This window comes from Neolamprologus multifasciatus, chromosome 20 (assembly GCF_963576455.1).
Source record: "Neolamprologus multifasciatus chromosome 20, fNeoMul1.2, whole genome shotgun sequence".
Taxonomy (NCBI): Eukaryota; Metazoa; Chordata; class Actinopteri; order Cichliformes; family Cichlidae; genus Neolamprologus; species Neolamprologus multifasciatus.
In genome coordinates this window covers 12,500,835-12,528,373 of record NC_140458.1, presented here as the reverse complement: position 1 = coordinate 12,528,373, position 27,539 = coordinate 12,500,835, and the positions used below count along the sequence as shown (strand labels likewise).

The 27,539-nt window shown below is 37.9% G+C and overlaps 2 protein-coding genes across 4 annotated transcripts in view; one reads left to right on the top strand and one right to left on the bottom strand.

Moving 5' to 3' along the window:
- Positions 1-538: 538 nt before the first annotated feature.
- On the bottom strand, positions 539-16,168 carry syn2a (synapsin IIa). The gene is made up of 11 exons (XM_085144931.1): positions 15,552-16,168; positions 10,020-10,077; positions 9,818-9,909; positions 9,317-9,473; positions 9,027-9,116; positions 8,829-8,891; positions 8,563-8,705; positions 8,399-8,473; positions 5,757-5,859; positions 5,454-5,600; positions 539-5,273 (listed from the first exon to the last, which is right to left on the bottom strand). Exons 1-11 carry the CDS (start codon positions 15,890-15,892, stop codon positions 5,139-5,141), a joined length of 1,404 nt encoding a protein of 467 aa, XP_085001057.1. The 5' UTR covers positions 15,893-16,168; the 3' UTR covers positions 539-5,138.
- A 4,029-nt stretch (positions 16,169-20,197) lies between these two features.
- Positions 20,198-27,539, top strand: part of vgll4a (vestigial-like family member 4a) — a 41,868-nt gene continuing 34,526 nt past the window's right edge. For 2 of the 3 annotated variants that reach the window (XM_085144943.1, XM_085144941.1), the window contains exons 1-5: positions 20,198-20,326; positions 20,864-20,983; positions 22,159-22,321; positions 23,101-23,326; positions 24,819-24,933. In XM_085144943.1, the coding sequence (XP_085001069.1) occupies positions 20,917-20,983; positions 22,159-22,321; positions 23,101-23,326; positions 24,819-24,933 (571 nt within the window). In that variant the 5' untranslated portion in view covers positions 20,198-20,326; positions 20,864-20,916. The other variant, XM_085144942.1, reaches the window with a different exon arrangement.

Below are 27,539 nucleotides of genomic sequence, written 5' to 3'. Positions count from 1 at the left end.
TTCTATAAATAATAAGTAATAATAAATAAAAAGCAATTAATTTCCTTTTTTAGCTGCATAGTTGATCGCTGTATTCTTGTGATGCCAGTGAATGTATTCTGTGAAAAATTGAAGGTACACTATGCAGCTCAAGTGGCTAGTTATGCAATCTTACAAACTAAGATACTATATATAGTCTTTTTGTACCTCAACTCCACCAGCAGATGGCAACAATAAAGCTCAATATTTCTGTTCCTTTATTCTTCAGTTGATTTACAGAAACATAACCAGTCATGTTTGAAACAAGTGCATTCTAGATCCAGCTCTTCACATAAGATGAAATATAACTTTTTATGGTCTTATATTATTGTAAACTGAATAAATTTATATTTTTTATTTGATAATAATATATTTGTTTTCATTACACATTTAATATATTTTTATTAGGTTTAAAATTTTAAGTAAGACACAAGTAGGATGTCACGTTCGGCATTTGTGGTAGTAATGTGTTAGTAGTTTTTAATTAATTAATCCTAAAACAGTCAGCTTGATTGACAGGTTTGATTTAATTTAATTTATCCCCTTTATTCACATTTTTGCGAAAAAAACAAAAAACATCTATATAACATGTTAGAATTGGGTGCAATTAATGACATTCAGAGAGGCTGCTGTTTATTGCAGGTCACTTTTACATTTTCCTTCATTAGTGGTGATCCACTGTGATCTTCACCAGATGGTCAGTGCAGCGTGCCCCTACAGGCCACAAAGTGTTCGTGTTGAGCAGCAGCTTGGCAGACAGCTGGCAGGAGTCTGGACAGAAGCTCCTCAGCTGGAGCTTCAAGAACCCACATTCATTCCTCTTGAGCTCTTCAGAAGCTTCAACCGGCCAGGTCAGTCTGCTGGTAGTGAGGAGAAAGGACCATCTGTAAGTCTGACAAATGCTGCCTGTGGAACATATTTTATCTGTGGGAGACAGCTAATATTTGTTCAAACAGATAAAATTAATCTGCTGTGTGAATATTGATATCTTCTAAAGTAAACAACAGACTTGATAGTCATCTAACTCCAGTAGAATTCATAGCAAAGCTATGCATCTATTATAATGCAGGATGGCTTCTGCAGCCATGTCAATTATTCATTGATCATCTGTCGGCAGAAAAAATTAGTAGTGCTGACTGCTGTTCTGTGCAGCCACTCATATCAGGAAGAGAATGACCACACCACAGCACAAATTAAGTGAAAATAATGAAATATTATGTTCATGAAGACTTGATATAAACCTATTTAAGTATAGTTAAATGTTTAAAATTTTATAGAATGCATATTCCAAAAAGTGTTGTTGTCCTACTGGAGAATTTTTCTTTCTGCTCACCTGATCTGAATCTGAGGTTGACACCAAATGTGTATTTGTGACATCAAAAGTGATTAGCCAGGCATGGTCTAACAACCATGGTCTGCAACATGTATTCTGAAGACTCCAGGGTTAATCTTTTCAATCAGACAGCAGATGCTCTGTTATTTCAATCTTTCAATAAGAAAACAGGACTAGAATGAGAATACAATCTAGTCCTTACTACTACTTATTACTTAATGCATAAGAAAGCTTAATAAGATACACATAGTGGAATACTAATACTAGAAACAAATAACTGAGCTGTAAATACAAGCGATGCATTTTTATCCAAATTTTCTCACATACACCTCAAAGGTATGAACAGAGTTACAATTAAAAATTCTCCTGCAACCACTTTTTATGCAGAGTATTTTGTAATTATTGTAATAGTCATTTTATATCACCAGAAGACACAACAGTGCAAGGTGCAAAAAGTACACAAATGTCTATAACTGTACTATTGATGATAACAGGTAACAGGTGATGCTAGTGTATATAGGTAAAATATAACACTAGCTTTACAATCAGAAAATCGAAAGTAAAATGTCCTCATAGTTACACTTGAAATACATTCCCTGTGGGGAAAAAAAACTTTTGAGATTTCAGCAATTTTGTGACGATGCAAAAACTGAAAATGTAAATTTTCATGTTTTCAATTCTTTATTTATATCGTTTTTTGTATATCTTGTTATGGCAGGCCTCAGAACACCAGGCACTTTTCTGTTTATCTTGCAACATGTTGAATGATACAGGTTGAAAATTACTTCTTTTTTTCAGAAAATAAACTTCCTGTAGTTGCAGATGGGCTGTGTCTTCACTGAAAATGCAGAAAAAGCGCATTTCTTTCATTCCAGAGGCACTCCTTAGAGATTGGGATTTACTGAAAAACAGGAAAATCATAACCTTTTAGGTGCAGAGTCAATCAGCATGTGTGTGGTTGTGTGTGAATTCATGCAAGAGTATATTTGCTCTCTGAATAACTGAAAACCAGAGCCCTGATGTGAGCATTGATGGCAGAATCTATGTATTCCTATTTCATCTTTGGAGGTCATTGTGGTTTTTCCTCACTGTCGTGCTCTTTTTTTAGTGGTTTTGGTGATTTATAGCTCTGTGTAGATAGGTAGAAGTGTTTTTATGGAGAAACTGAAGTGTTGGCTTCAATCCTGGAACTTGAGTGCACTGAAAATATTAAAGTTTTTGAATCTTAAGTGTCTACCTTAGACTTTCTTGGTACAGAGTCTGAAAAACTCTGCTATGCTTTGGATTTTTTTAACACTTTATGGAAGATTTGAGGATGAGCTTTAGAGCAGGTGTTTGTGAAAATAATAATTATGATTGTAATCACAGCTATGGAGACAAAATGATAAATGAAAGCTTCATATGTGTTCATATGTAGAGTAGCCAGTTCTCCATAATTACTGTTTTATTTATTAACTTGTCTGATACAAATAAAATATCCCACATTCTCAACATATAAGACAAACAGCACAATATGAAGGCACAAAGCAGAGGAGATGTGTTATCACCATCTCTTTCACAATACAGATATAATTTCATGCACTGGAAGCATCGCAGTATGTGCGCTTAGCAGCTGAACTTTTGCCCACTAGACTGTGTAATTTAGATGAGTCTGTCATATTACCCAGTGTTGCCATAATGAATAAAATTATTAAAATTGTAACACATACGAGGACACAGACCAAGCATGTATTGCAAAGGAAGCTTTATTGCCAGTGACAGAGGTTGAATTTCCAGAGTTTTTTTCCCCTCTACAATATATTGTCCTCTGATCTTGATACGAACAGCTCAACACTGGCCTCAGAAGTACCACGGTCTTTAACGCATACAGTTCACTAGGTCTGAAGACACAAGTTCCACCTCAACACAGTGACCAAATAATCACAATCACCGACCAAGGCGTCACCATGCAGCTATTACTGATGGGGTACCTCTGCATGTTCTTCCTTTGAAAATCATTGTCATGGCATACTTCCTATTAAACAGAACAACACATCCAATAAGCCGCAGGCATGGCTTTTACAAGGACACGCTCACAGTTACAATGGCACTTTATACAACTTAGAAAAAGACTGCACACAGAACTTGCTGAACATGTTTTATACTGTTGTAACAAACAAATTGTTGGAAAATGGTGCAGATTTATTTTTTACAGTTGATTTGGTTGCTTTTTAGCTGTTACACCATTTATTGTATTGGATATACGAAATGGCTTCCACACAAAAGCCACTGGACAACGATCGATTGTCTAAAAAAAACAAAAAACAAAAAACCAACAACCCACTTGTCTAAACACAATTTAATGCATGGATGGCTATAGCTTTGTCGTATCAATTTGATGATTGGTTGGATTAAAAAAAATACATTATTGTTCTAAAAGAGTCAAAATGAATAAATAAATTATTGCAATTTCCAACATCTCACAGGAATCTTTGAATGGCAGTAACGGGGACACAGTACTACTACCGGAATCCAGACTAAATCTCAGAGCACATACACTGTTGTCATGGCAACACCACCAATGATAGCTGATCTCCAGAGTAAGAGTAAGGAATGGAGGGGGCAAATCATACATTACACAGCTTTTTATTATCAGAAACAATGTCTGCCTCCACACAACAGCTTGAATGCAGCGTCAGTTCACTGCTGTGTGACTTACAACAAGCAATTTGAAAACATAACTGTTATCTTGGAGCGCTCTGCTCTGATTAAATTGCACACTCCGTGTGACAGCCGTAGAGTTAACGGTCTCATCACTGGTACTTACGTTGTGGGTTACTGGAGTGCAAAGACTGATTAAAAGTAACCGATATGTTCTTTGGTTCAAAATATATAGAAGTTGTCTGTAGATACCTGCACACCTTCTGCATAATAAAATCATCAATACATCTTAGACTAATTCTATTATCGATTAAATATCTATTAAAACTCTGTATAATCTCTTTTCTAGTGAAACTAGTAATGAAAAAGAGAAAAAAAAAAGATTTTGGAAAGGCAATATACTGTATGTCTCTACTGTATGTCTACACTTTATCCTGTACAACTTATAATATGCATTTCTTATGACACATTCACAATGCATGAATCACAGGGAACACAGCTTAGATAAATACAGCGGTGTAACAGCGATGTTACGTGAACATCCCACTTGATCAGACATTTATAACTGACTTGCACCTGCCTTTCTATCAATCATGCAAAACAAATGAAAAAAGACTCTATTTATTAGTATTAGTACGAAAATAATCACTACTACAACCATACACACCCACTGTTTACATATTGAGATATACACAAGTTTCAAACTGTACAATCTTCCACAGTTTGAACAATATTTAAAGGTACACACCAAAACAAAAAGAAAAGGGGTGGGAAGGGCAAATGAAAGATCCATAGCTGGGTTGAACGAGTAGCACAGAGCAGCACCGAACTCAGTGTAGGCACAATCTGCTTTTTACATCATCAACAACAGCCCCAAAGAAAAACCACAGCTACTGTAACACAGGTGTCCTATAAAAGCACACTTAAATCAACAGGTCAACAAGTAGACAGTACGTTTTGACACTGCATAGAGTTTAAAACACAGTCCAGGCCAGCACTCATCTGTACTGAGCTCACGCCACCAAAAAATTTGACTCTAGCTATGAGCATCCACACACGCACACACACATACACACGTCTGTGCATGTGTTCAGCAGGTACATCGCTGTTATCTAGACTTTCAGATATCCCCATTCTACTGGGTTACTCAGTTGGCCTGGACTGGTTTCGGACCCACTGCAACGCCATTACAGTCAAGAATGTACTGCAGACAACCTTGAGGCGGGCGCCCAGCACCGTTCTTGGTGGGTTCACCAGTAATCTCTCCCTTCTGGCCGGTCCCCTAAAAACAGAATTTTTTTTTTTAGGAATTTACTCATTCAACAGTTAATTGGTGAAAAATTATAACTATTTTTTTTTTAATCTTATAGTACACACCACTGACCATATTCAAAAACATAAACAAAAACAAAACTAGCACAACGCTACTGCTTCTAACTGCTGTGCCTGTGTGTTGCTGTACCTGGGATGGTTGTATGGTGGTGGGTCTCTTAGGAGCATTAGCTTCTTTCTCCACTAACTCGTTCATTTTTGCTAGCACCATGTCTGCAATGAGCTGTCGATCCTCAGCCTGGTGTTCACCTACCAGCGGCATGGAAGAACCAACCACCTATGACAAGTGGAAGATAGTTACAGTAGAGAGACAGCAGAGGGCAGTGTCTTGTGAAAAGCCTGGCCTAATATAAAATGTGACATTCAAACAGTATATTCAGGATGTTTCAAATGCACAAGTTCACTTTTAAACATGACAGTCTTAGATTCCTACCTCAGTGATGTAGTCTCTGCCATCTTTCCCATGGATAGCTTTAACTGCACAAATATCCAGACCCCCGAAAATCTCTGAGCAGGTGTCAACCCACATCTTGTACCTAACAAAAAAAAAAAGTAACTTGAAACTAGGGGTGCAACGATACACAAAATTCACGGTTCGGTTCGGTTCGATACTTTGGTGTCACGGTTCGATATTTTTTCGATACAAAAAAATGTTCATGCCTTTTTATTAATTTGTCATTTATTAAATTTTCACGGCACATTCTGCACCACATCTCTGTGCGTTCATCATTTGTTTGAAGCCAGCTCACCTCCTGCAACCACTTTTCCGAGAATACGTGCTTCTTTTGTGGTTCGGACTCCTTCTGACATTTCTTTGGAGGTGGAGGAACATCACAGTAATTGCTTAAAGGAGCTTCTTCGACATCTTTAAGAGTTCTAAACAAATGTCTGTCCTCCTCCTGAAAATCTTATGTACGCAAACACGCGTTGCAACTTCTTATCTTGTGCGGGTTTTTATTTTGACAGTGAATGCGCACCTGCGGACCACTTATGTGCGCCCTGGTTATTTAGCTCGTCATATTGCAGCCACAGAAATTCTTTTGTCCATGAAACCATAAAGCTGCACTTTCTTTTTGCCTTATAGTCTGATTTGTCATAACTTTTCCGTTTTGTCACTTCTTCACCCTGACCTGTCTTATTTGGCTCAGCAGAACTAAAATATATATCCTGCTGCTTTTACACACGCACTAACATAACGCTCAGCGATTCTCTGCGCGATCAACCTCTCACATGTTTAAGCTGCGGGAGATTTCACTTGTCATGTTTGCATAGTAAGCTAACGATTGATAAGACGATGTCAGAGGAATTGGTGCGCAAATTATCATCACTCACCAATCAGTACTGTCGCTCTCTATACACAGTTCACACGATTGCAAAGTGAAAGCAAAAAACAAGCGCAAATTCAAACGCGATTTCAGTATGTCACATATTGACAGTGGCCGATGCCAATGACATAATTACCCAGCTACATTTCCGAAAGAATGCAAAAGCATTGACATATATTTTTCCTTCCTACTATAGGCCGACGGGCAGGGCAGAGATAGATTTTGGTAGCCCGACTGGAAAAAAGCCCCAGGACGTCGGGCTAGCGATTTTGCGAGCCCTGTATCTGATTGAGGAATCACTCATCTTTGGAAAAGAGAGTTTATTATGGAGAAATGTCTCTTTCCAAAATAAAAGCTATACTATACGCTTCTTCTGGGCTATATTCTCAGCAGCATATTAAACATATCAGGTCCCCATAAGGAGAATCATGTGCTAACGGCTGTCTAAATGATGCGGGTAAAGTTTGTAGCATGCATGCTTGTTTTTGTCTGCATCCACTTGTCTTTGCACTAGGATGATGTCGGAGTAAATGTGCAGTCATATTGGTTGTGTTCCCACTAGTGCTGTCAGCGTTAATCTGAAATGACGTTAACGTCACAACACGGAAAATCTCCGTTAACGAGCTACCGCGGATCGCCTCATGAGTGGGGCTGGAAGACGTCAACACATTAACGAGCTAACTGCGCTAACACACTAGTTCCCACCAATTGAGCATTGCTGGCACATCCAACATACTGTTTTACTTTTGTCCATGACACGCTTACCTTCAGGGTCATACGTCACATGAAAACCAAAATAGTTCCAAACGCCAGATCTGAATGAGGGTGGGGGAGGTTCAATTTGCCATGTTGCAACTAGCCTAGCTTCTGTCTCGCTAGCTTGCCCTGCGCTCAGTGAATCTGTGTTCGACTACTCCGCCTAGGCTGCACTGTCGAGCGCAGATCCACTGAGCGCTCAACACAGACAGCATCGTCAGAAGGAAAGTTGATAAAATAAATTAAAAATGTTGTATTGTTCGATACATATGCATACCGAACCGAAAGCACTGTATCGAACGGTTCGATATCGATACGAGTATCGTTGCACCCCTACTTGAAACCAACTAAATACATTTAGGCATACAGACATTGCCATGATGACCGGTTGAAATTTAAGTTGAGCAACTCTAGGCAAAAATGCTTTGTTGATGCCAAATATAGGAAGAGAATTGCCAGAGTGTTTTGAGCTGAGAGAGCCAACAGTAACTCCAATAACCATTCTTTGGTTAGGTATGAAGAAAAGGATCTCTGAATGTACAACACATCAAACCTTGACGCACCAGGTGTCACTCATGTCAGCTAAGAACAGGAAACTGAAGCTACACCAAAACTAAAAAAAATGCCTGTCTGATGAGTCTTAATTTCTGCTTTAATACTTAGATGGAGGGGCAGAAACAACATGAAAACATGGATCCATCCTGTCTTGGATTAATGATTAAGGCTGGTGGCAGTGCAATGATCAGGGAGTTTTGGTGTAGCTTCAGTTTCCTGTTCTTAGCTGACATGAGTGACACCTGATGCTTCAAGGTTTGATGTGGTGTACATTCAGAGATCCTTTTCTTCATACCTTTATTTATTTAATTAAAGGCCTTTAGTACCAAGTGAATACTATTTAAACACCACAGCCTACATGAGCATTGTTGCTGACCATCTATCCCTTTATAACCACAATGCTTACATAAACATCAAACACTGACTGTAGCATTCTCACCTATCAGTCATGGCCACTTGTTCAAGCATAGCTGAGCCCGTGTTGGTCTTCCAGTTACCAGATATGGAAGTTCTCCTGATATGGGTAAATTGCATAAATTAAAGCAATGTCAGCCCATCTTCTGTTTTATTTGTAATGCCAAGCAACAAAAGTGTTCTACATACATGTAAGCTTTGTAGTCGGTGCCAATCTTCTGGATTCTGATATCGTACTTGGAGTCAATGAGAGGCTCTGTGGTGGTGTAGGTCTGGGTAAGAGCCACAACACTGGCTATGTCCTGGAACTTACTGTGGTTGTCCACCTTCACCTGTGCACAAAGGTGAAGAGACAGAAAATAGTAAAATATTGAAAAAAAGATAGTTGTTTTAATGAAGAGTATATCCACAGTCTGCATACTTTCATATTATTGCAACAGGAACAACCTGTATACCTTTCCAATACCAGAGTGGGCGTGTCCAATCTTCACAACAACAGGAAATGATGGCATGCTTACCTAAAGTAACAAGTTATAATTTTAGTTACTTTTTACGTTATCCCTTCACACATTAACAAAGTTTTTAATGTCAATAACAAATAAAAACATTTTCAATTTGTGCAGTAAAAATGGGGGAGATGACATGGTTCTCACCATCTCCTTGTAGTTTGGGTAAAAAGTCTGTTCGATCAGAGGGAACTTCTCAGGACCTAACTTTCTGCAGGTGTTGATAAGCTGGGCAAACTGCACATGCATAAAGATAAACAAACATATATAGAAAGAACTGACAAACATACAAAAGTTGGAAATTGTTTCACAGAATTTTTTTTAAACAATATGAAATGCAATCCAGAACCAGGGCATTCAGAAAAGATCAGTGTTTTCATCCATCTGCCTGCTACTATTGTTCTAAGTAAACCACTGCCTGACTGCTGATTGCATACCGCCCACGGCTTGTCACACAGGTTGTAGATGGACTCGAGGGAATTGATGCTTGGCACACCACCATACTGCAGGCCAATGATCAGGTTGCGAAAATCTTCATTTTGGGTCATACTGAAGGCATGTTGACGAATGAGGACAAAGTCTGGCTTGAATGACCTAAAAAATAGAATTACAGCATAGATGTGGCGAGAACTCACCATAAAAATGACAGGCTGTTTAAAGTGTTGATAACAATGTAGATAAATCAGGTAGGGACTGTTAGTGTATATATATTGATTTAAAAAAAGAAAGCGAAAGTGACTCTGTCATTTTGTTAGATTAGCTGGTGAAGATGAACTATGGGATCTGAAGTAGATAAGAAGTGTGCAAAGTAAAGGGCTGCATGACTGTATGGTTAGATGTGACTTGCAGTCTAAAGTATTTTGAGTAAAACTAGAAAAGTGCTACATAAACAGCACTTTACATTGAATCTTCTCTGTGTGTGTTTGCATGTGTCTTACCTGACAACCTTGGTACCATTTCTTAGAACCTGCATGTTAACATCGCAGGTTCCATTTGCATGAGCTATGACATTGATCTCGTTGAATTCAGCCTAGGGAGTTGATTGTTGGAAAAGAGAACAGTGCATTTAAACTTATGAACTCGCAAACTCTGCACTCAAAGCGTACTTGCAATGGATTTCATTTGGCTGATGAATTGTACCTGTTCCACTTTGATGTCATAATCCCCAAGTATTTTCTTTCCGCGGAATAATTTGGCCCTGGGTAAAAAGAAAGCATTAACTTTTAATGTAATCACAAATACAACAACAGGATTACAGAGATTTCCAAAATAGATTCGCCTGACTGCACCTCTGAGTATAATGATCATATTAGTTTTTACTTTGCAACAAATATAACACAAAATATGGCTCATAAATCACTGCTCAATATGTGCAAATGTGTGAAGTGCATGAAGTATTACAATCCAGACATGTCACTTTGTGGTTTTCTAACTGCAGATTTCCAACACCTTTCCCCCTCAATCTGGCAGGGACATCCATAAAACATTACAACACTAAATAAAATACAATAAACTGTATTTATAAAGCCAAGCCTTACACAGTCTACACAGAGGTGTAACTGAGCATTTCTGACTGCTTCGTCCAGTAACAGTGGTACCTACGGGGATAATACGGATGATGCAATGAGGCAACATTCGCTGAATTCAAAGATTCCCAAAATGGTTGCACCTTTCAGACTTGTAATTCAGCTCTTAAAAATAAATGTGACACCCCACATTTTCCGTCACCTGGATCACTGTTGAAGAGGAAGTCTTATCACGGGGTTTTACGATTAAGGTGGATCAGTGACCAAAAACTACACGTGGATGAAAACTGCCAAAGCCTCACAGCGATTTTGCGCCTATTATTTCTGTGTCTCTTACTGATATACAGGGGATGGCCCAGACAAGATAAGCTGTGGCCACAGATACTACTGGGACAAATCAATACTAGGGAGAGCACTAATAAAGATCCTTCCCTCAAGTTGCCGTTGTTAAGCTCGAATTTTGGTTTGAATTTCCAAAGGTTCAAGTTCATACTAAATCTAACCACCAGCTACTATAGCGCAAGTGTGCTACATAAATTATTATAGCTATATTCAAAGAAAATTTGTAGACAATATGACATTATGACGCATGATGTAAGTATATTTTGCAAACATGTTTTTCACTTCCTACTTGGTCTTCCTTTTCATTTGCATCACCCTCCTGTCACACAGGGAGGAAAAGCTGAATAATTCATTCAAAATTTAATTAGAGCATTGGGATCTACTTGGCTGCTGAAGAAAACAAGCATTAAAATATGAATCACCGCTCTAATATTTAGGAAAATTAAGAGCCTGCTTTGCACTGCAATGAATGCTCTCTGCCAACATATACAAAAAAGATATTATTTCCAAAACATGATCCCTGAAATCAAGTGCATCATGCACGATAAGTTTTATTTTGTACAAATAAGCTTTTTTTAAAATTAATATTTATAATAATAATATTTTTAGCATAAGGAATGACTGTATAGAAGAGGTGTGGTTATGTGATTGATTCATGGTTATTCACTGTGCAAAGAACGTCTCAGCTCAGCACACTGAAAAGGCCACCGAAGCCAGACATGTAAAGAAGTGATCTTTCAATGCACTGCATTAATATGCATTAGAATGAGATTCTCTGGCTTACATCTATACACATTCTGTGCCAAGTTTAGCTTTTGCCCAAAAACCAATGACTTTATTTTTATATAAAGCTATATTTATTTCTTCCTTTGGATTTGACTGCTGGCTTCACACCTGCTTGGTTTGAAACGAGGAAGCATGACAGTAGATGTTTACATGGATCATTGATTTGTAAGAATCAACAGGGGTTCTTTTGACTTGAATTAAACATGAGATTAAAAAACAAATAAGAAATTAATGTTTTGTTTTCAGTGATAACGCTTTTAAAACTACTTCAATCTGAAATATAAATAGGGAAAACTTTATTATAATTCTTTTTATTTTAACCCTTTAAAGGGCAATATGTTTACATAGCTCCACAAAAAACTAAAATAATTCATTTAATTCAACGAGAGTTTGATTATTATTTGTATTGCACCACACATAAACCATTATCCAACATCAATAGTGACACACACTTATCACTTTAGTAGCTCCAAAATTCTGTGCAATGTTCCTGCACTAATGCTCATACCTATAACTATGGCTGCAGCACAGCTGCATAAACCACCTGAGCAAGAACCAAAATAAACTCCAATTTTGTTTTGATTCTTGCTTATGAGATATCTTTGAAGCTGTGAAAGGTTACCATGTAGGATCAAAAATTTTGTTTTCAATGGGGTATTTTTTGCCCTTTGGATAAAATGTGGCCGTTTTTGCATAGCTTAGCCATTTTAAGCTCATTTAAGGAACTGAGACAAGAATTCTAACATTCTAACATTAAAGAAATTAATATCCTCTTTCGAATATGAGCTATATTCATTCAGCACAGCCAAAATAGCCTAAAAATATAAAATGGAATGGCACACAATGTCCTCAGGATCATCTAAGGTTTAAGGGGATGCTGGTTTTGGCTAAATGCTGTAAAACATTTGCCAAATTAAAGATTGCTGTGAAAGACATTTTTCAGATGAGTCACTGAGGGCTTGGTAAGACAGAATCCTTGCTGAATGTTAATGTCTTATTACTTTGCTTGCGTAACATTCACTCTCACATATTGGCAATGTCAGAACTGGATTAAGCTCACAGCATCTTCTTCTGATATCAGATGAAGCAGTAGACTAATTATTTTTTGGGTAATTTTTAACATTGAGCAATTCAATTAAAGAAATGATGTTTCTGAAACTGAGCTACATTATATAGTGTGTGCAAGGAACCAAGGCATCTCAGCCATTAGTCTGATAAGTAAGACAGTGAACCATCTGCTCCTCCTGTCCTGTAAAAGCAAATTATAGCACAGCCTTCCTGGAACAAAATAAACAACTCTTCATCACTGACAGCCTCATCTAACAAGTCAAACACTGGCTGAATAACAAAAAGCATCAGTCTGCGCTCTGACCCTGGTAAACACCCAGATTTTACGACACACTGTAAGTATGCTGCTTAGCTTGTTGTATAATGAAGAGAATAGAATGTCTATACTAATGTCTGCTGTTTTCTCTATATTCTAGATTTCGTGTCATTCTACGCTTACTGTGATTTCATCTTTGCCCAACATGAGATATCTAATAATAAAACATATAAGTTACAGGCAGTTAGATATGTTACAGAAACGTTCAGAAGTGAAAAATGAAAAAAATATATAAATTGTTGGTATTAAATGTTTTAGAAAGTAAACAGAATTTAATGGTTGAGCCTTCTCACAGATGCAATTAGCCTGGAGACCTCTCTTGATTTCAACTGTGTCCTGGGCCAGCAGGTTCTCATTAATCTTCCTTACATTTGCAGCAGTGTGCAGACAAAAGTCTGGACATCCTGCCACACAGTGAGCATGTAAGCAATACAAAGCAAAACCTTACACTGTGCCAACATTGCAAAGGAAAACAAAACATGTATTAATATAAAAACATCTATTCTGAAGCTTTTTTCACCGAATTGTTCTCGGGTAGGGTTTTTATGCTCTAACAGAATGAGTACAAAGGCTAAACAAAACAAAGCAATCCCAGCCTACACTATGTAAACTGATTTATACTGAAATAGTAACCATAAATCGCTAGGCAAAAGGTCCCACAAAACCTGTCCCAAAGAAACAAAACCTAGTCAAACATGTAATACCTCCTTCGTGGTGATAATGAGCAGGCCTAAAAAAAATAGATGCAGGCTTAAGAAAGAGGAAGCCCTTTGAAAGCTGATCTCCAAAGTGGCTATGCACAAGATGCACATTGCAACAACAGTAAACTGCACATGTTATGAACACATCAAGCTTCAAAATGGATTTATCTGCAATATAGGTACAGTCAGGGCAGATAATTACCTAAGGTTTTAACACAGGAGTTTCTCCATATCAGCTCCTGTTGTATACTGACAGTAAATATAATGGCACATCCTATCAGCTCAACCTACATTATCTATAAGAAGGGTCTTTGATGAAGGGCAAAACTTTAGTTTCATTTATTATATCTTGTTTGTGTGCCAGATATGCAGAGCAATATTTGATCTTCCTTTCCTCTCATAAGAAGTATAGAACAAGTGAATATAAAAGCTGGCATCCATCCTGCTGACGAGGGTCTCGTCTTATTAACAACAACGATCAGGGTTTCTAATCCATTAATGGCCAGTCCTGCACAAATAAACACACACACAGTGGCATTTAGCTAAGGTTGATACATGATATAGAACAACGGTAACATACTAACCTTCTGAGACATGATGTGTTGACAAATTTTACCATGCTGTCTACCTATTACTGTATTTCTTCAACTATTGGTGTTTTCATCCATCCAGCTAAAAATTTTCTTAACTGCTTATCCACTTTAGATACACTGGGGGGCTGAAGCCTATCCCAGCTGATTTGGGGGAATAATAGACTACACCTTTGAATAAGGTGTAGTCTATGAATATGAATAAACATGTATTTTCAGCAATGTGAATAAACAAATTTCACATTGCTGAAAATACATGTAACTGCAAGATATCTTATGTGTATATGTTTAAAAGTGAAGCAAGCTGATTTTTTTCATTCTTTTTAACTGTATACCACTGTATACTCTGTGGTACACAGTTAAAAAGGCATCAAAGGCATTAAAGAGTTAAGTTACAGTTCTATGCTTTCTATGTCTAGGTGGTAACTGAAAATGACTGGATATGCTGCAGTGAAAAACATGCCACCAGTGTAAATAAATGTTTGTCATGTGGTGAGAGAGTTAATCAAATATATTCTATTGTTTGACAACACGCAAAGTAATTTCCATATAAATCCATGCATAGACTCATTTAGAACATTTTAAGTCCTTCAAGCAGTCGACTGACAAAGATGCTTGCTTTAAGCCACCTCTGACTAAGATCCCCTAGGACACGGCTGCCAGTACAACTGCTTAATGCCTTAAGGTTATTGAGGTTAAGGGTTGAGAAACATAACTATGTTATACATTTTAAGGTTGGACTCACAACTAAGAGAACCCTATGCACCATAGGTTTATTTTCTTGTCATGCCATGTGATCTTCCATCAGTGAGCAGGGGGAAACCCCATTGATTGAGGGGAAGCACTGCAGTATTAGAAATAACATACAGTTCTCAATGCTGCACAACCTGTGGAACACCATTCCTTTTTTAAAAAATGGTGAAAAAATCACATTCCAGTGCAGTATTGTACCACATTTAATTAATTAATCAGATTTTTGTACAGACAGATGCAAAACTAAATAAAACGATTAAACAAAGCATTTGCATCTATTACAAAAAAGAGCAAACAAAGGACATTTAAAGTCCTCCATCTTGGGATAATGGCATTGCTGCTGAGAATCAGTGGATTGTTTTTGATTAAGTTTTGGCTGCCTGAGTGTATTATTCTGAACACTGGCATGGTGTAACATCAAACCACAGCAGCACTCCCCATTCATCTCTGCAGGGTGCTTGATAGAGATGTTGTTTCAGCAGTTCTTTAACCATTACCTAACAGCTATATGGCTGGAACATAGAAACAATGCCTACAGCAGCATATGAATGACACAACACGAATGATATAAGAGCAGCATTTTCTCTTACCACTCCTGTTGTGGTTCATCAATGACCAGGAGAATTTTAAACTTCTTAGGTGTCGTGACTTGGGTCTGCTCCACTAGCCCTGCAGAGGCAGCTGTCTGCTTAACAACGTTGGTAATGGAACTGAAGAAACCCGATCCTGTCGACTGAACTGGCTGGGGTTTCCTCTCTGGAGCAGGGGAAGTGGCTGGAGGTGTTGGCCCAGATGTCGGAGACTTGGCAGGGGTGTTGGAGGCAGGTGGAGGAGGCTGAGCAGGATCGGGCCTCTGAAGGTCTGTCATGTAGCCATTGGGCAGGTTGGAGATGAACGTGCTGTCTGAGAGACGCCGACGCAAATAATTCATGGCTGCAGAGGAGCAAGAAGAAGAGTCAACAAGCACTGGGTGTGGAAAAGTATTCTGCCGAGAAGCCCCTGTTCTCAGTGGTACAGCTGATAATGGCTGAGCTCTCAGTGCAAACTCCCAACAAATGTATTCCCTCTCAGCTCAGTGGAGCATCCTCGAAGCTCCCCCTCACTGGCAGTGACGCTACACTCTCCCATAGCCAATCACTTTACCCCGTGCTTTCCTCAAGCATTGCAAATGATGCTCTGGCTATGCCTCTCCTTCCTGCTATCGCCCTCCACTCTCTCCTCTCTCTCCCCCCGGCATGCCTGCCTTTTCTACCCCTCCCCCATTTTCTACTGCCTTAGAGACGTCATCCTTTTTTGAACCAGAGCATGAAAAATAGAGGGGTTTCCAGTGAAAGTGCAAGAAGGTGTACTGTGTAGTACATCATCCTCCCCTTACTCATACTCCCCTTGTTACTCAGGTTCACCCTGCCCTCTGTCTGGGTGCTGTTTTCCCTGCTTATAGAATGCAGCCATGAAATCTAAAATGGCTGTTAGGACTGGTGAATGAAAAGAAGCGTCATCAGCCGTCCCTTGAGAAACAAATTCATGCACTAAAACTCTCTGTCTTGATTGTTTAATGAACCTCTCTCTATGTAATAATTTTCCTTATTATAATTTACTACAATAGTTGTTTAATTTAAAAATATTACAAATTCAATTGGCTAACATGTCTCCATTACGGGTGGCACAATTCATTGTGTTCCTTATATTTTATATAATCGTTTGATGCTTATGAGAGCATAAAAACACTGCATACAATATTCTTAGCACTAATTATCACAAGGTTCACTAAAAACACAGTAATTTCTGTAAAGCACTTATTAATTATATTATCAATACTTATAAGACAAAACAAAAGACTGGATTTTTTAAACAATTCAATAAATCAATAACTTGTGATGTGCAGTGGTAAAAGATTGTTAAAGTGTAAAAATATAAATTCAAACATAGGCACACATAAAAAAGTCAGGACATTGAATCTTTATATCGCAGTTTGAGTATATTTTCTAATGAAGGGCTAATATTACTATATGACTTCATTCATCATGGCATGACTTGTTAACTAGAAATCTTACAGCCCAACTTCAGTCCTGCATTTTAACGGTTAATAACAAGGTAAAATATTAATATAATACTTTTTGAGATATTATAAGATACTTGCACATACCGTGTATATTTTATATGTTTATGACATTTTGCTAAATTTTTACATGGAATTAGTTTCGTGCTTTATAAATATTTTTACAGAATTTGAAGATTTCCTCTAATACTAAAAATCTGAAATTGGAGAAAATTCCTCTGTTGCTTGGCAACGTGACACAATAATAATAATAATAATAATAATTTAAATAATTAATTCTATGGAATATAAATTTACCTTATGAATTGAATTTCAGGTCTACAACTATTTATTCATTAATTTTACGTTTCACTGATTAAGGGAAATTCTGGGAAATATGATATTTGTATTTTCTGACCCTGATCTCTGTCATTTGTGCAAAATGCCTGTAAACCTGTTGACAGTCAGCTACTATATATTTTTCACTGACTCTGTAGGACTAGTTGTTAGCAGCAATTTGGATTATGTTTAGTGAGCCAAAGCAAATAAATGGTGCTTAAAAGAGGAAGGAGAGAAGACGGCAGGATAAGTATACCTCTAGGACTTTAGATTTGAGCAGGGTCCAGGCCTGCCCTCTACTAACTGTGCCCCGTCAGCTGAATCCTACTGACACACTTCAGCTACAAGTTACTAATTCATAAAATTTGGTAATGTAAAGTTAAAGCTCATTTCCCTAATAAGCTAGTGTGGGCTCACTTTATTTCTTGAGTTTAAATAATTTAGTGCTTCTGCAGCAACTGTAGTAACTAACATGACTAAGGAGTACACTGAATAGATGGGCCTATGCAGGTCAGACTTTGGGGAGCACCCCTCATGTCTCTGCAACTAAAAAGATGTCATTTATCAACTTGTGCAGCTTTAATACATGACCCTACTGAAAACTGCTAAACAAATGGGACTGTATTGAAGATATTGTGTGCTCACAGCCAACTGTCCTTGTGTGTGGTGAATTCATTGATCCACTTCTGTACTGAGAGAAAAATGTCTCTTGTGTTTGTATCCTGCTTTGGCATGTTTACAACTGTTACTAGCTGCTATTTCTTTATGAATGTACTATGCATTAATACTTGTAGCTGTGCATCTTGCATATGGGGGGGGGGAATACCAAGATCACTTGAGCCCAATTCTCCCCTGTCAAAGCTTTTGCTAGTCCAGTTGATATGGTGTAAAGATTTGTGATTAACAGGCTCCTCTCTTTTGTTGAATGCCTGAAGACATTAGAGTTATCTTTATGTCACTTTAACAAGGGTGACTTTTGTTTTTGGGGTTGTGGCAGCGTAGTTGAGGAAGATAATATGAGTTTATGTGTGCTATTGTGACACCATGTGGTAGTATCAGTGTAGTGAGCAACAAAACCAACCTCATAGTGATGGGATTTCCGGCTCTTTTTAGAGATCCGGCTCTTTCGGCTCGGCTCACTAAAAAGAGCCGGCTCTTTCGGCTCCGAACCGGCTCTTCAGGTTGTTTTGTTGCTTTAATTATTTAATCATTAACAATAATATAAAATTATGCAGAAAAGGAATTACTAATGTAAAAAAAGTGGTTTTATTTATATATGTTTATATATGGCCCCTAGAGACAAAGCACGTACAAACTCTAAAACACATTTCTAGCGTTTACTGAACTTCCAAAACAGAGCTACTCAGATCACTTAAATTACACAATTGAAAGCATGTGTGTATGGTTTGTGTATTTATACACAAGCACTCATATATATTCAAATAATTAAAAAAAAAAAGAAGTTTATTTACCTGTTACTACCACACACCAAATCCGGTTGTTGATACTTGCTGGCTTGTGTAGCCACTAGGTAACAAAAGCTCAACACTGCGCCCTAGCATCCTGGAGCACTTCTGTTGTCTTTTGTACGTGATTCTGAGTTTGTACATGCTTCTGAGTTTTTACGTGCTTCTGAGTTTTTACGTGTTTTGGAGTTTGTACGTGCTTCTGAGTTTTTACGTGTTTTGGAGTTTTTTCGTGCTTCTGAGTTTTTACGTGCTTTGGAGTTTTTACGTGCTTTGGAGTTTGTACGTGCTTCTGAGTTTTTACGTGTTTTGGAGTTTGTACATGCTTAGGAGTTTGTACGTGTTTTGGAGTTTGTACGTGCTTTGTCTCTAAGGGCCACCATAAATATACTTTATTTATTCACTCCACATAAAATGTAATAAATAAATCATATAATACAAAGAACAACTATTTACATTTTAAACTTTTAACTATTTAAATTTTCAGCTTTTTCCTTTTGAACAAACTTAACGTGAAACAACACAAAACACTTGCAAACCACAACACAATTAAATATAAATTAAAATATTAAAACAAAAAGAAGATGCACATTCTCTGTCATATGGGCCTGCATGATTTCTGAATCCTTTATCATCTGCAACTGAAAATAGTGGATGATTACTATACCTTTCTAATGTGAAGTTGTTGTCCCTCGCTCTCTTTCTCTCTGGCTCTGTTCCTGTGCTACTGTGAGTGTAACTAACGCCCCTCCCCCCTCTGCCCAGCGCAAAGTACAGGCCGTGCATGCGGAGTTTAGCGGAAAAAAGGACGAGAGAGAGGGTGAGAGAAAGAAAAAAAAACCTCACTCCCAATAAGGAGCCGGCTCGCGTCGTTCACTTCAAAGAGTCGGCTCTAAGAGCCATTTCGTTCGCGAACGACCCATCACTACAACCTCAGCTTTGCTTAAGTCTGAAACCCAGCCATTCTAGTCAGATGTCTGTGGATGAGACGCTCCAGCAGGGCATTGTGCCCTCAGTCTGTCCTCAATGTGTTGTGCTGCAGTCAGACTGCAGGAAACTAAACTCACTGCAAACTCCTCATAATGATTCGTGTAAAATCAACAGCAGTTCAGAGAAAGCAGCTCTTTGTATGTTTACTTTCTTCACATATCAAAAACATTATGTATATGGTCAGTAGTGGCATTAAAAAAAATCAAGTAGCCTATTGTGTTTCACGTTAAACCCATTTCATTTGGGCATCTTCATAGGCTGCGTAGCTTGATAAACTTGAAAAACAATGTTACTTTTAGGATGATAGGAGAATTTATTAATGGTCAATATCAAAGTGTTCATACCGTATAAAAGTACCTTTTAAATATGCTTCAAAAAGCCCCGGTTCGCCTCGTATCTCTCCGCTAGGGCCGCTCAGCTCTCTTTTGTTGTCTGAGGACTGCTGCTGTGTGAAAGTGCGTGAAGAAGGCAGAATACGTAGGCAGACTCGGCTAACTATGGTGTTGCCGTAAAGCTAATTTTTGTCGAAGAAGTAAGTATCATGGAAGAATAGGAATACCCATTTTTTGGAATTCAGTTTGTTGGATATAGACTATTGAACCTAACCTGGCACTAAGTAGATACTGACTTGTATTTTTTTTAAGACTTTTGCTAGTTAAAACGAAAACCATTGACCTAGAGCACTAAAAAGTTAGCGACTTGGCTAACGTAAGTTTGTGTCGTGAGTAAAGTAGACAAAGTTCGCTGTCTTGTATTTTGGCTTCAGCAACTAAGCAGACCGCTGGTCGCAATACACGTATAACATTGTATTTTAATAATAACAACCTCTTCAATATAAGCGTTTATAACTTCGTAGTTTAATTTAAAGCTCGCACTGATGAACGGCTAGTAGCAACTAGCTCAGCGTAGGCTACGTGTTTAGCTAGCCGCACTAAAGCCTGTAGTCTTCAGTGTCATGAAGTGCCTGTCGTTGAACAAAATAAAGACTAATGTCTTTTGGGATTACCATTAACTGGCGTGTAAACGTATGCCACTTTTAAAAACATGACAACATTTCTATCTCCTTTAGGATAGCTTGCTAACGTTAATGTTAGCAAGTAGCCTGTTCGTGTAAATGCTAGAATGGACATGATAAACTCTCAGTTCCTGGACAAGATGAACAATAACATTGGGAGACTGCACTACGAAGGTAAGTTTGTCTTTTTTCTTTCTTTTGGTCCTATAGTTCCTGAGTTCATTTATAAAACGCAACACGTTGTGGTTTCCCTAAATTCAGCGCCAGATACTCCTGTGTTGTGATTTGCGTTACCCTTTTGACTATCCTGACGCTAGCGTCGAGACTGACGACATGTTAAATAACTTGTTGGTGCGGAGAACAACGACTGTTTTGTTTAATAACATCGCAACTTTAAAATACGATTTTTATAGCCTGTATTTAACAAGTTGGCATTGAATAACAATAACATTCATTTGAAATTTGTAGAAATTCCCAAGCTATAACGGCATACGCTACAATGCTGCTTCATGTGATGTAGCAGTGATTAAGCTTCAGGTTGTGTAACACTCATTTGTGCCACTGCTTAGTCAAACATCTAAAGAAATCAGGAAATTTTGCTCAAAAATTTGCTTTATCATGTTTCTACACACAGTTTCCTTTGGGCTTCGATGAGTGGGTGATTTTTAACTGCTTGTGTATTGCTCCATTGGCTTTCTTGATCAAAGTTTACTTCTCAAACAAATTGCACCTCCATACATGAAACAAAGTCAGAGTCGTTCTATAATAGAAATTCAAAAAAATAAATGTAAATTATAATTTAGTTGCCATTTACTTAATTTATGATCTCCGGTCCCCCAGTGAATCTGGTATTATTATTTTTTTAATTCACCAAAACCCAAAGTACTTCTCCATTATAACTATATGTATCAAGTTTTCTCCTTTGTGCAATAGCCCCAGATTATGTAATATTGTCAACTTTTCCGTCTTCTGCTAAGCACTTTAAATTGCAATTACTTGTGTGAAAGGTCCTTTGAATACATTTTACACAGGTTATTCAAACTTGGTGTAAAAACAGTTATTTACATTGTTTTAACATTAAGCAATATGTACTTAGTCAAACTGGTTTCTACTTTGCTTTTTGTAGCTCATGGTTTATTAAAATCTGGCCAAATTGTATTACTTGGTATATTTATGAAACTCTTGATCACCTACCAGTGCAGTCTCAAAAAGTCAGTTTAAAATGAATTGATGGAATACACAGAGTCCTTATAGTTTACTGTGTTTATTGTGTATTTTATTCTGGAAACTTGCTTTTAGTCTAAATTAATTTAATTAAGTTATTTCTACTACTGAACTCTTTCCCACAGATGAGTCCAAGATGCCCTCCCTTTCTGCCACTATGTCCAATATAAGTGGGCCTCCTCCTCACTGCCCAAGCAAACGAAAATATGGCGAAGAACAAATGGAAGACCGATTCCACTGTGATGAAGACCACATGACCAAAATGAGCAGATTGTTTGCCACCCAGCTGTAAGTGGCTTTAAAAAATTATTATGATTTTGTGTGGGTCTTGAAATTATTGCTGTATTGTTTTTTTAATATTTGTTGGATTGAATAAATTGTATGCAGTGCAATATATGAGTTGTAAATGTAATACATCATGTGACAAGTGTCATGCATTACAAACGGGGTCCCCCTGATACTTTTCTGATTGTCATACAAACATGTAAAATTATTAAGAAGCCCTAACCTTGTATTCATCTCCTTTTTTTGTTTGGTTTCATTTAAGTCTCGAAGCCAGCATATGGTAATATTTATTTATTTATTTATTTATAAATACAGCACTCAGTGTTTCAGTGTGTTCTGGCTGTGAAACGTATTTATTTTATCCAATATGAGTAAAAACATTCAGTCTGATGTTATTCAGAATACAGGCTGAAAGGGAAAAAAAATCTGACCATGACTTTAATGATCAGCCTCTTAAAGTTTGATGGTAAAGTGTGACACAGAGAACCCCAAAAAGTTGATTCTGTTGGTCTGGACATACTTCCTTACCTGGTTGGTTGAGCATGCATCAAGACCTGACACAAAGTAGTTCACTGATATAAACAAATCTTAAAATGAAGCTGTATATAATCTTAAGAAAAGTCTACAATAATAATAATTATAAAGCTGCACATTACAAATGAAAACCCCTTCCTGTACTTCATCTGTGTCTGCTTAAAAAAAACATACCCTCTGCACAACAATTAAAACAAAAGTTGTCCACGAAGCTGCTAGTACATTTTATTTTAACTGTCTTTATCAAGGGGACGTCCCTCTGCTGGAGACAACCGTAGTGAGCACTGGAGCCTCAGCCACAGTCCTGTGGAGCACGTTATTTCCTCCTCTAATGGTCTCCATGGGAACCATCTGTATGCTTCCATTGCTGGCTATGCTGTAGACCAGCCGATACCTCTGACCAAAAGCAGCCATGACATTGGAGTCAGGGGAACAGAGAGGTCTGTCATAAGTGGAACTGTAGAGCGACAGCAGGTACGTCAACTTGTAGCGAGAGCATTGTGATGTTTTTTTTTTTGTTGTTGTTTTTTTAGGTTGCACACACTTAATTTTTTTCACCTTTCTTGTTGTTCAGTGAGATATGACCAGTGGATGGATAAAACATGTACTGAAATGCATTTACTGTGTGCAAAACAACAACTATCTATGATCGCTTCTGTTGTGAAGGGGGGGGGGGGGGGGTGTATTGTAAGGCTGGCAAAATCAGTTTTGAGAAACTGTTTAAATACTGACCTGATTTTTCTTATCTGCCTGTAAAGACAACATATCAGTTTATTTTTAATATCTTTATATATTTTGGCTTATGTATTTAAGTCAGTGTAAGGAGATCAAAATAACAGATATGTATAAAGGTAAAAGTTGCTACATGTGATGGCCAGCAAAGATTTAATGCCACGATTAACACAGATGACAGAATAAAGACTGTGTTCACAGTGTGTTGACCATGTTTCCTGTTGTCCTGTTACTAGAGTTGTCTTGCAGATTTGGGGTGCACATAGGTGGTCCGCAGCTGCGCATTCGCTGTCAAAATAAAAGACGTGCACCAGATAAAAAGTTGCAACGCGCGTTTGCATACATATTAAAGGAACTGTTTTTGTCCGCTAGAGTGGGATTTTCACAGCATATTCTGCACCACATCTCTGTGCGTTCATCATTTGTTTGAAGCCAGCTCACCTCCTGCAACCACTTTTCCGAGAATACGCACTTCTTTTCGGACTCCTTCTGACATTTCTTTGGAGGTGGAGGAACACCAAAGTAATTGCTTAAAGGAGCTTGCTTCTTCGACATCTTTAAGAGTTCTAAACAAAGGTCTGTCCTCCTCCAGAAAATCTTATGTACGCAAACGTACGTTGCAACTTCTTATCTGGTGCCCATCTTTTATTCTGACAGTGAATGCGCACCTGCGGACCACTTATGTGCACCCCTGTATGTGTGTGTGTTTATGTATGTATGTGTATATATATATATGTGTGTGTGTATATATATGTGTGTGTGTGTGTGTGTGTATGTGTGTATATATATGTGTGGCTGGAAGTACTGTGTAAATACTTTATGGTTGATCACAGATGGATAAAAAAACCCATTTAACCAGTAATGTAGGTCAGTAATGAATTGGGTGGCTGTAGCTCAGGTGGTAGAGCAGGTCATCTACTGATCGGAAGGTTGGTGGTTCGATCCCTGGCTTCCCCAGTCTGCATGCCAAATATCCTTGGGCAAGATACTAACCCCAAATTGCTCTCCGATGCATCCATCGGAGTATGAATGTGTGTGTGAATGTTAGTTAGAAAAGCACTTAGAAAAAATGTGCTTGTGCGAATGGGTGTGAATGGGTGAATGTACAAGTTGTGTACAGCGCTTTGAGTGCTCAGAAAGAGTAGAAAAGCGCTATATAAGAACCAGTCCATTTACCATTTAATGAATCCTTTTTTTTTTTTTTTTTTCCCTCTCTCTCTCTTTTCTTATACAGAATCGTCCCTCGGTTATTACCTGTGCCCCTGCGAGCAACCGCAACTGCAACCTCTCTCACTGCCACATGAATGGTTGCACTACTAGCCCACATACTGATCCGAGAAAGGCTAATGGTAAGTCCTTTAAGATACTTGCACTAACAAACTAATATATTTGTCTTTCCATGTACTGATTTGCTAAAGTATGACAAAAAAAAAGATCTAAAAGACATGTGGAGTTTTAAAGTCAACAGTGCTGGGTGGTTGCACAAAAATATATCCATGTTGCATATTTTTATTTTGCTAATTTAACCAATTTATCAACGTTAAAATCCAACTTTGTCAATAATTAAGAGCAATTGCTGCCACAAGTTGGTGTCTCTGTCCCTTGTGTATGTGTTCTCAGTCTCTTTGCAAACATAAAAGTAATATGTGGTTGTACATTGGCCAGTTTGAAAATTCTTGAGTTATCATGCAGCCCTAATCAGATGTAGTGTGAGTTTTTGACTCACTGTTATGCAAACTAGTTTATTGCAATGGTTGCATACAACAAAAGCTTATCCTAAAACAGGGCTCGCAAAATTTCAAAATCCCTGGTAGCCCTTCGGGCAGGGACTCTTCAGTTTTTGGTAGCCCAAAATAAATTTAAGTAGCCCGAATAAAAAAGAGAGCAATTTTTTGATTGATGTTTTGTTTCCTGTTTTGTTTCCTTTACAATATTATACATTAAAGTATAATATTGTAACGGAAACAAAACCTTAATCAAAAAATTGTTGAAACACAAATTACAACATTGTATAAAAATTACAACCATCAATTCAAATACTTGGTTCTAATTAAACAGAAATTTCTATGAACTTGTAAGAACTGTGTAGAACATGAATCAGTCTGTGTCAGATCCTGAATTTGAAATTTCCACTGAAGTCACGGGTAAGAGGCAAGTGGAACCAAGATCTAGGCCATTTGCTTTTTGAAGTTTGCAAAGACTGCTAAATTTTGCCAGTAGTAGTTCACTCTTTGCAACATAGTACGCTGTTCTAAACAGATTTTTCAGGTTTATTTTTAGTATGTTATTTGCAATTGGTGTTTGTTCTGGGAAAGATATTGCAGACTGAGCAATAATGCATTTCTTGCATTTCTCATGGGTTCTAATGGGGGTCCTTCTTAAAATTACTGGTCTCAGTAACAAAGGCGCTTGTTGACTCAGAAATCGAGGGAAAACCAACAACACACCCGGCAGAACATTATGTTATTTACACGAGTGCACATAAGTGGTCCGCATGTGCGCATTCGCTGTCAAAATAAAAGACGTGCACCAGATAAGAAGTTGCAACGCGCGTTTGCGTCCATATAAAGGGCAGTGTTTTTGTCCGCTAGAGTGGGATTTTCACGGCACATTCTGCACCACAACTCTGTGCGTTCATCATTTGTTTAAAGCTAGCTCACCTCCTGCAACCACTTTTCCGAGAATACGCGCTTCTTTTGTGGTTCAGACTCCTTCTGATATTTCTTTGGAGGTGGAGGAACATCACAGTAATTGCTTAAAGGAGCTTCTTCGACATCTTTAAGAGTTCTAAACAAATACGCAAACACGCGTTGCAACTTCTTATCTTGTGCGCGTTTTTTATTTTGACAGTGAATGCGCACCTGCGGACCACTTATGTGCAGCCCTGGTTATTGTTTAGCTTGTCATATTGCAGCCACAGAAATTCTTTTGTTCATGAAACCATAAAGCTGCACTTTCTTTTTGCCTTATAGTCTGATTTGTCATAACTTTTCCGTTTTGTGGTAGGCTTTTCTTTGGCTGTCACTTCTTCACCCTGACCTGTCTTATTTGGCTCAGCAGAACTAAAATGTATATCCTGCTGCTTTTACACACGCACTCACATAACGCTCAGCAATTCTCTGCGCGATCATGTTTAAGCTTGTTGCGGGAGATTTCACTTGTCATGTTTGCATAGTAAGCTAACGATTGATAAGACGATGTCAGAGGAATTGGTGCGCAAATTATCATCACTCACCAATCGGTACTGTCGCTCTCTACACAGTTCACGCGATTGCAAAGTGAAAGCAAAAAACAAGCGCAAATTCAAAGGCGATTTCAATATGTCACATATTGACAGTGGCTCACAGATGCCAATGACATAATTACTCAGCTACATTTCCGAAAGAATGCAAAAGCATTGACATACATTTTTCCTTCCTATGATAGCCCGACGGGCAGGGCAGAGATAGATTTTGGTAGCCCGACTGGAAAAATCGCTAGCCCCGGGATGTCGGGCTAGCGATTTTGCGAGCCCTGCCTAAAATGAATTACACCAGTATATTGCACTAGATTGTTTTAAGATTTCTGATTTAGAAAGGCAACCTCTGAAAATGACACATACCTAGGAAAAACTGTAGTGAATCAAACAAATTGTATCTGAATCCGTATTTGATCTATTGTAAGTATACCAAATAGTGTAACAAAATGAAATGGTTAAAAAACAAACTAAAAACTAAAAAACTAATTTTCATGCACTCAAGCTATTATATGTTCTGCACTTTGCATCAAATTTGCAATCAAAGCTATTTTTCAAAATACCAAGCTGTGTTTTTCCTAGACTTTGATAAGAGAGCATCCCCAATCTGCTTTTTTTTTTTTTTTTTATTGAACTGAGAAATCAAAAGGTATTTATTCAATTTTCAGTTTAGATGCATGGAAATAACAATTTCTTTTTGGTCTTCTTCCTCCACGTGAT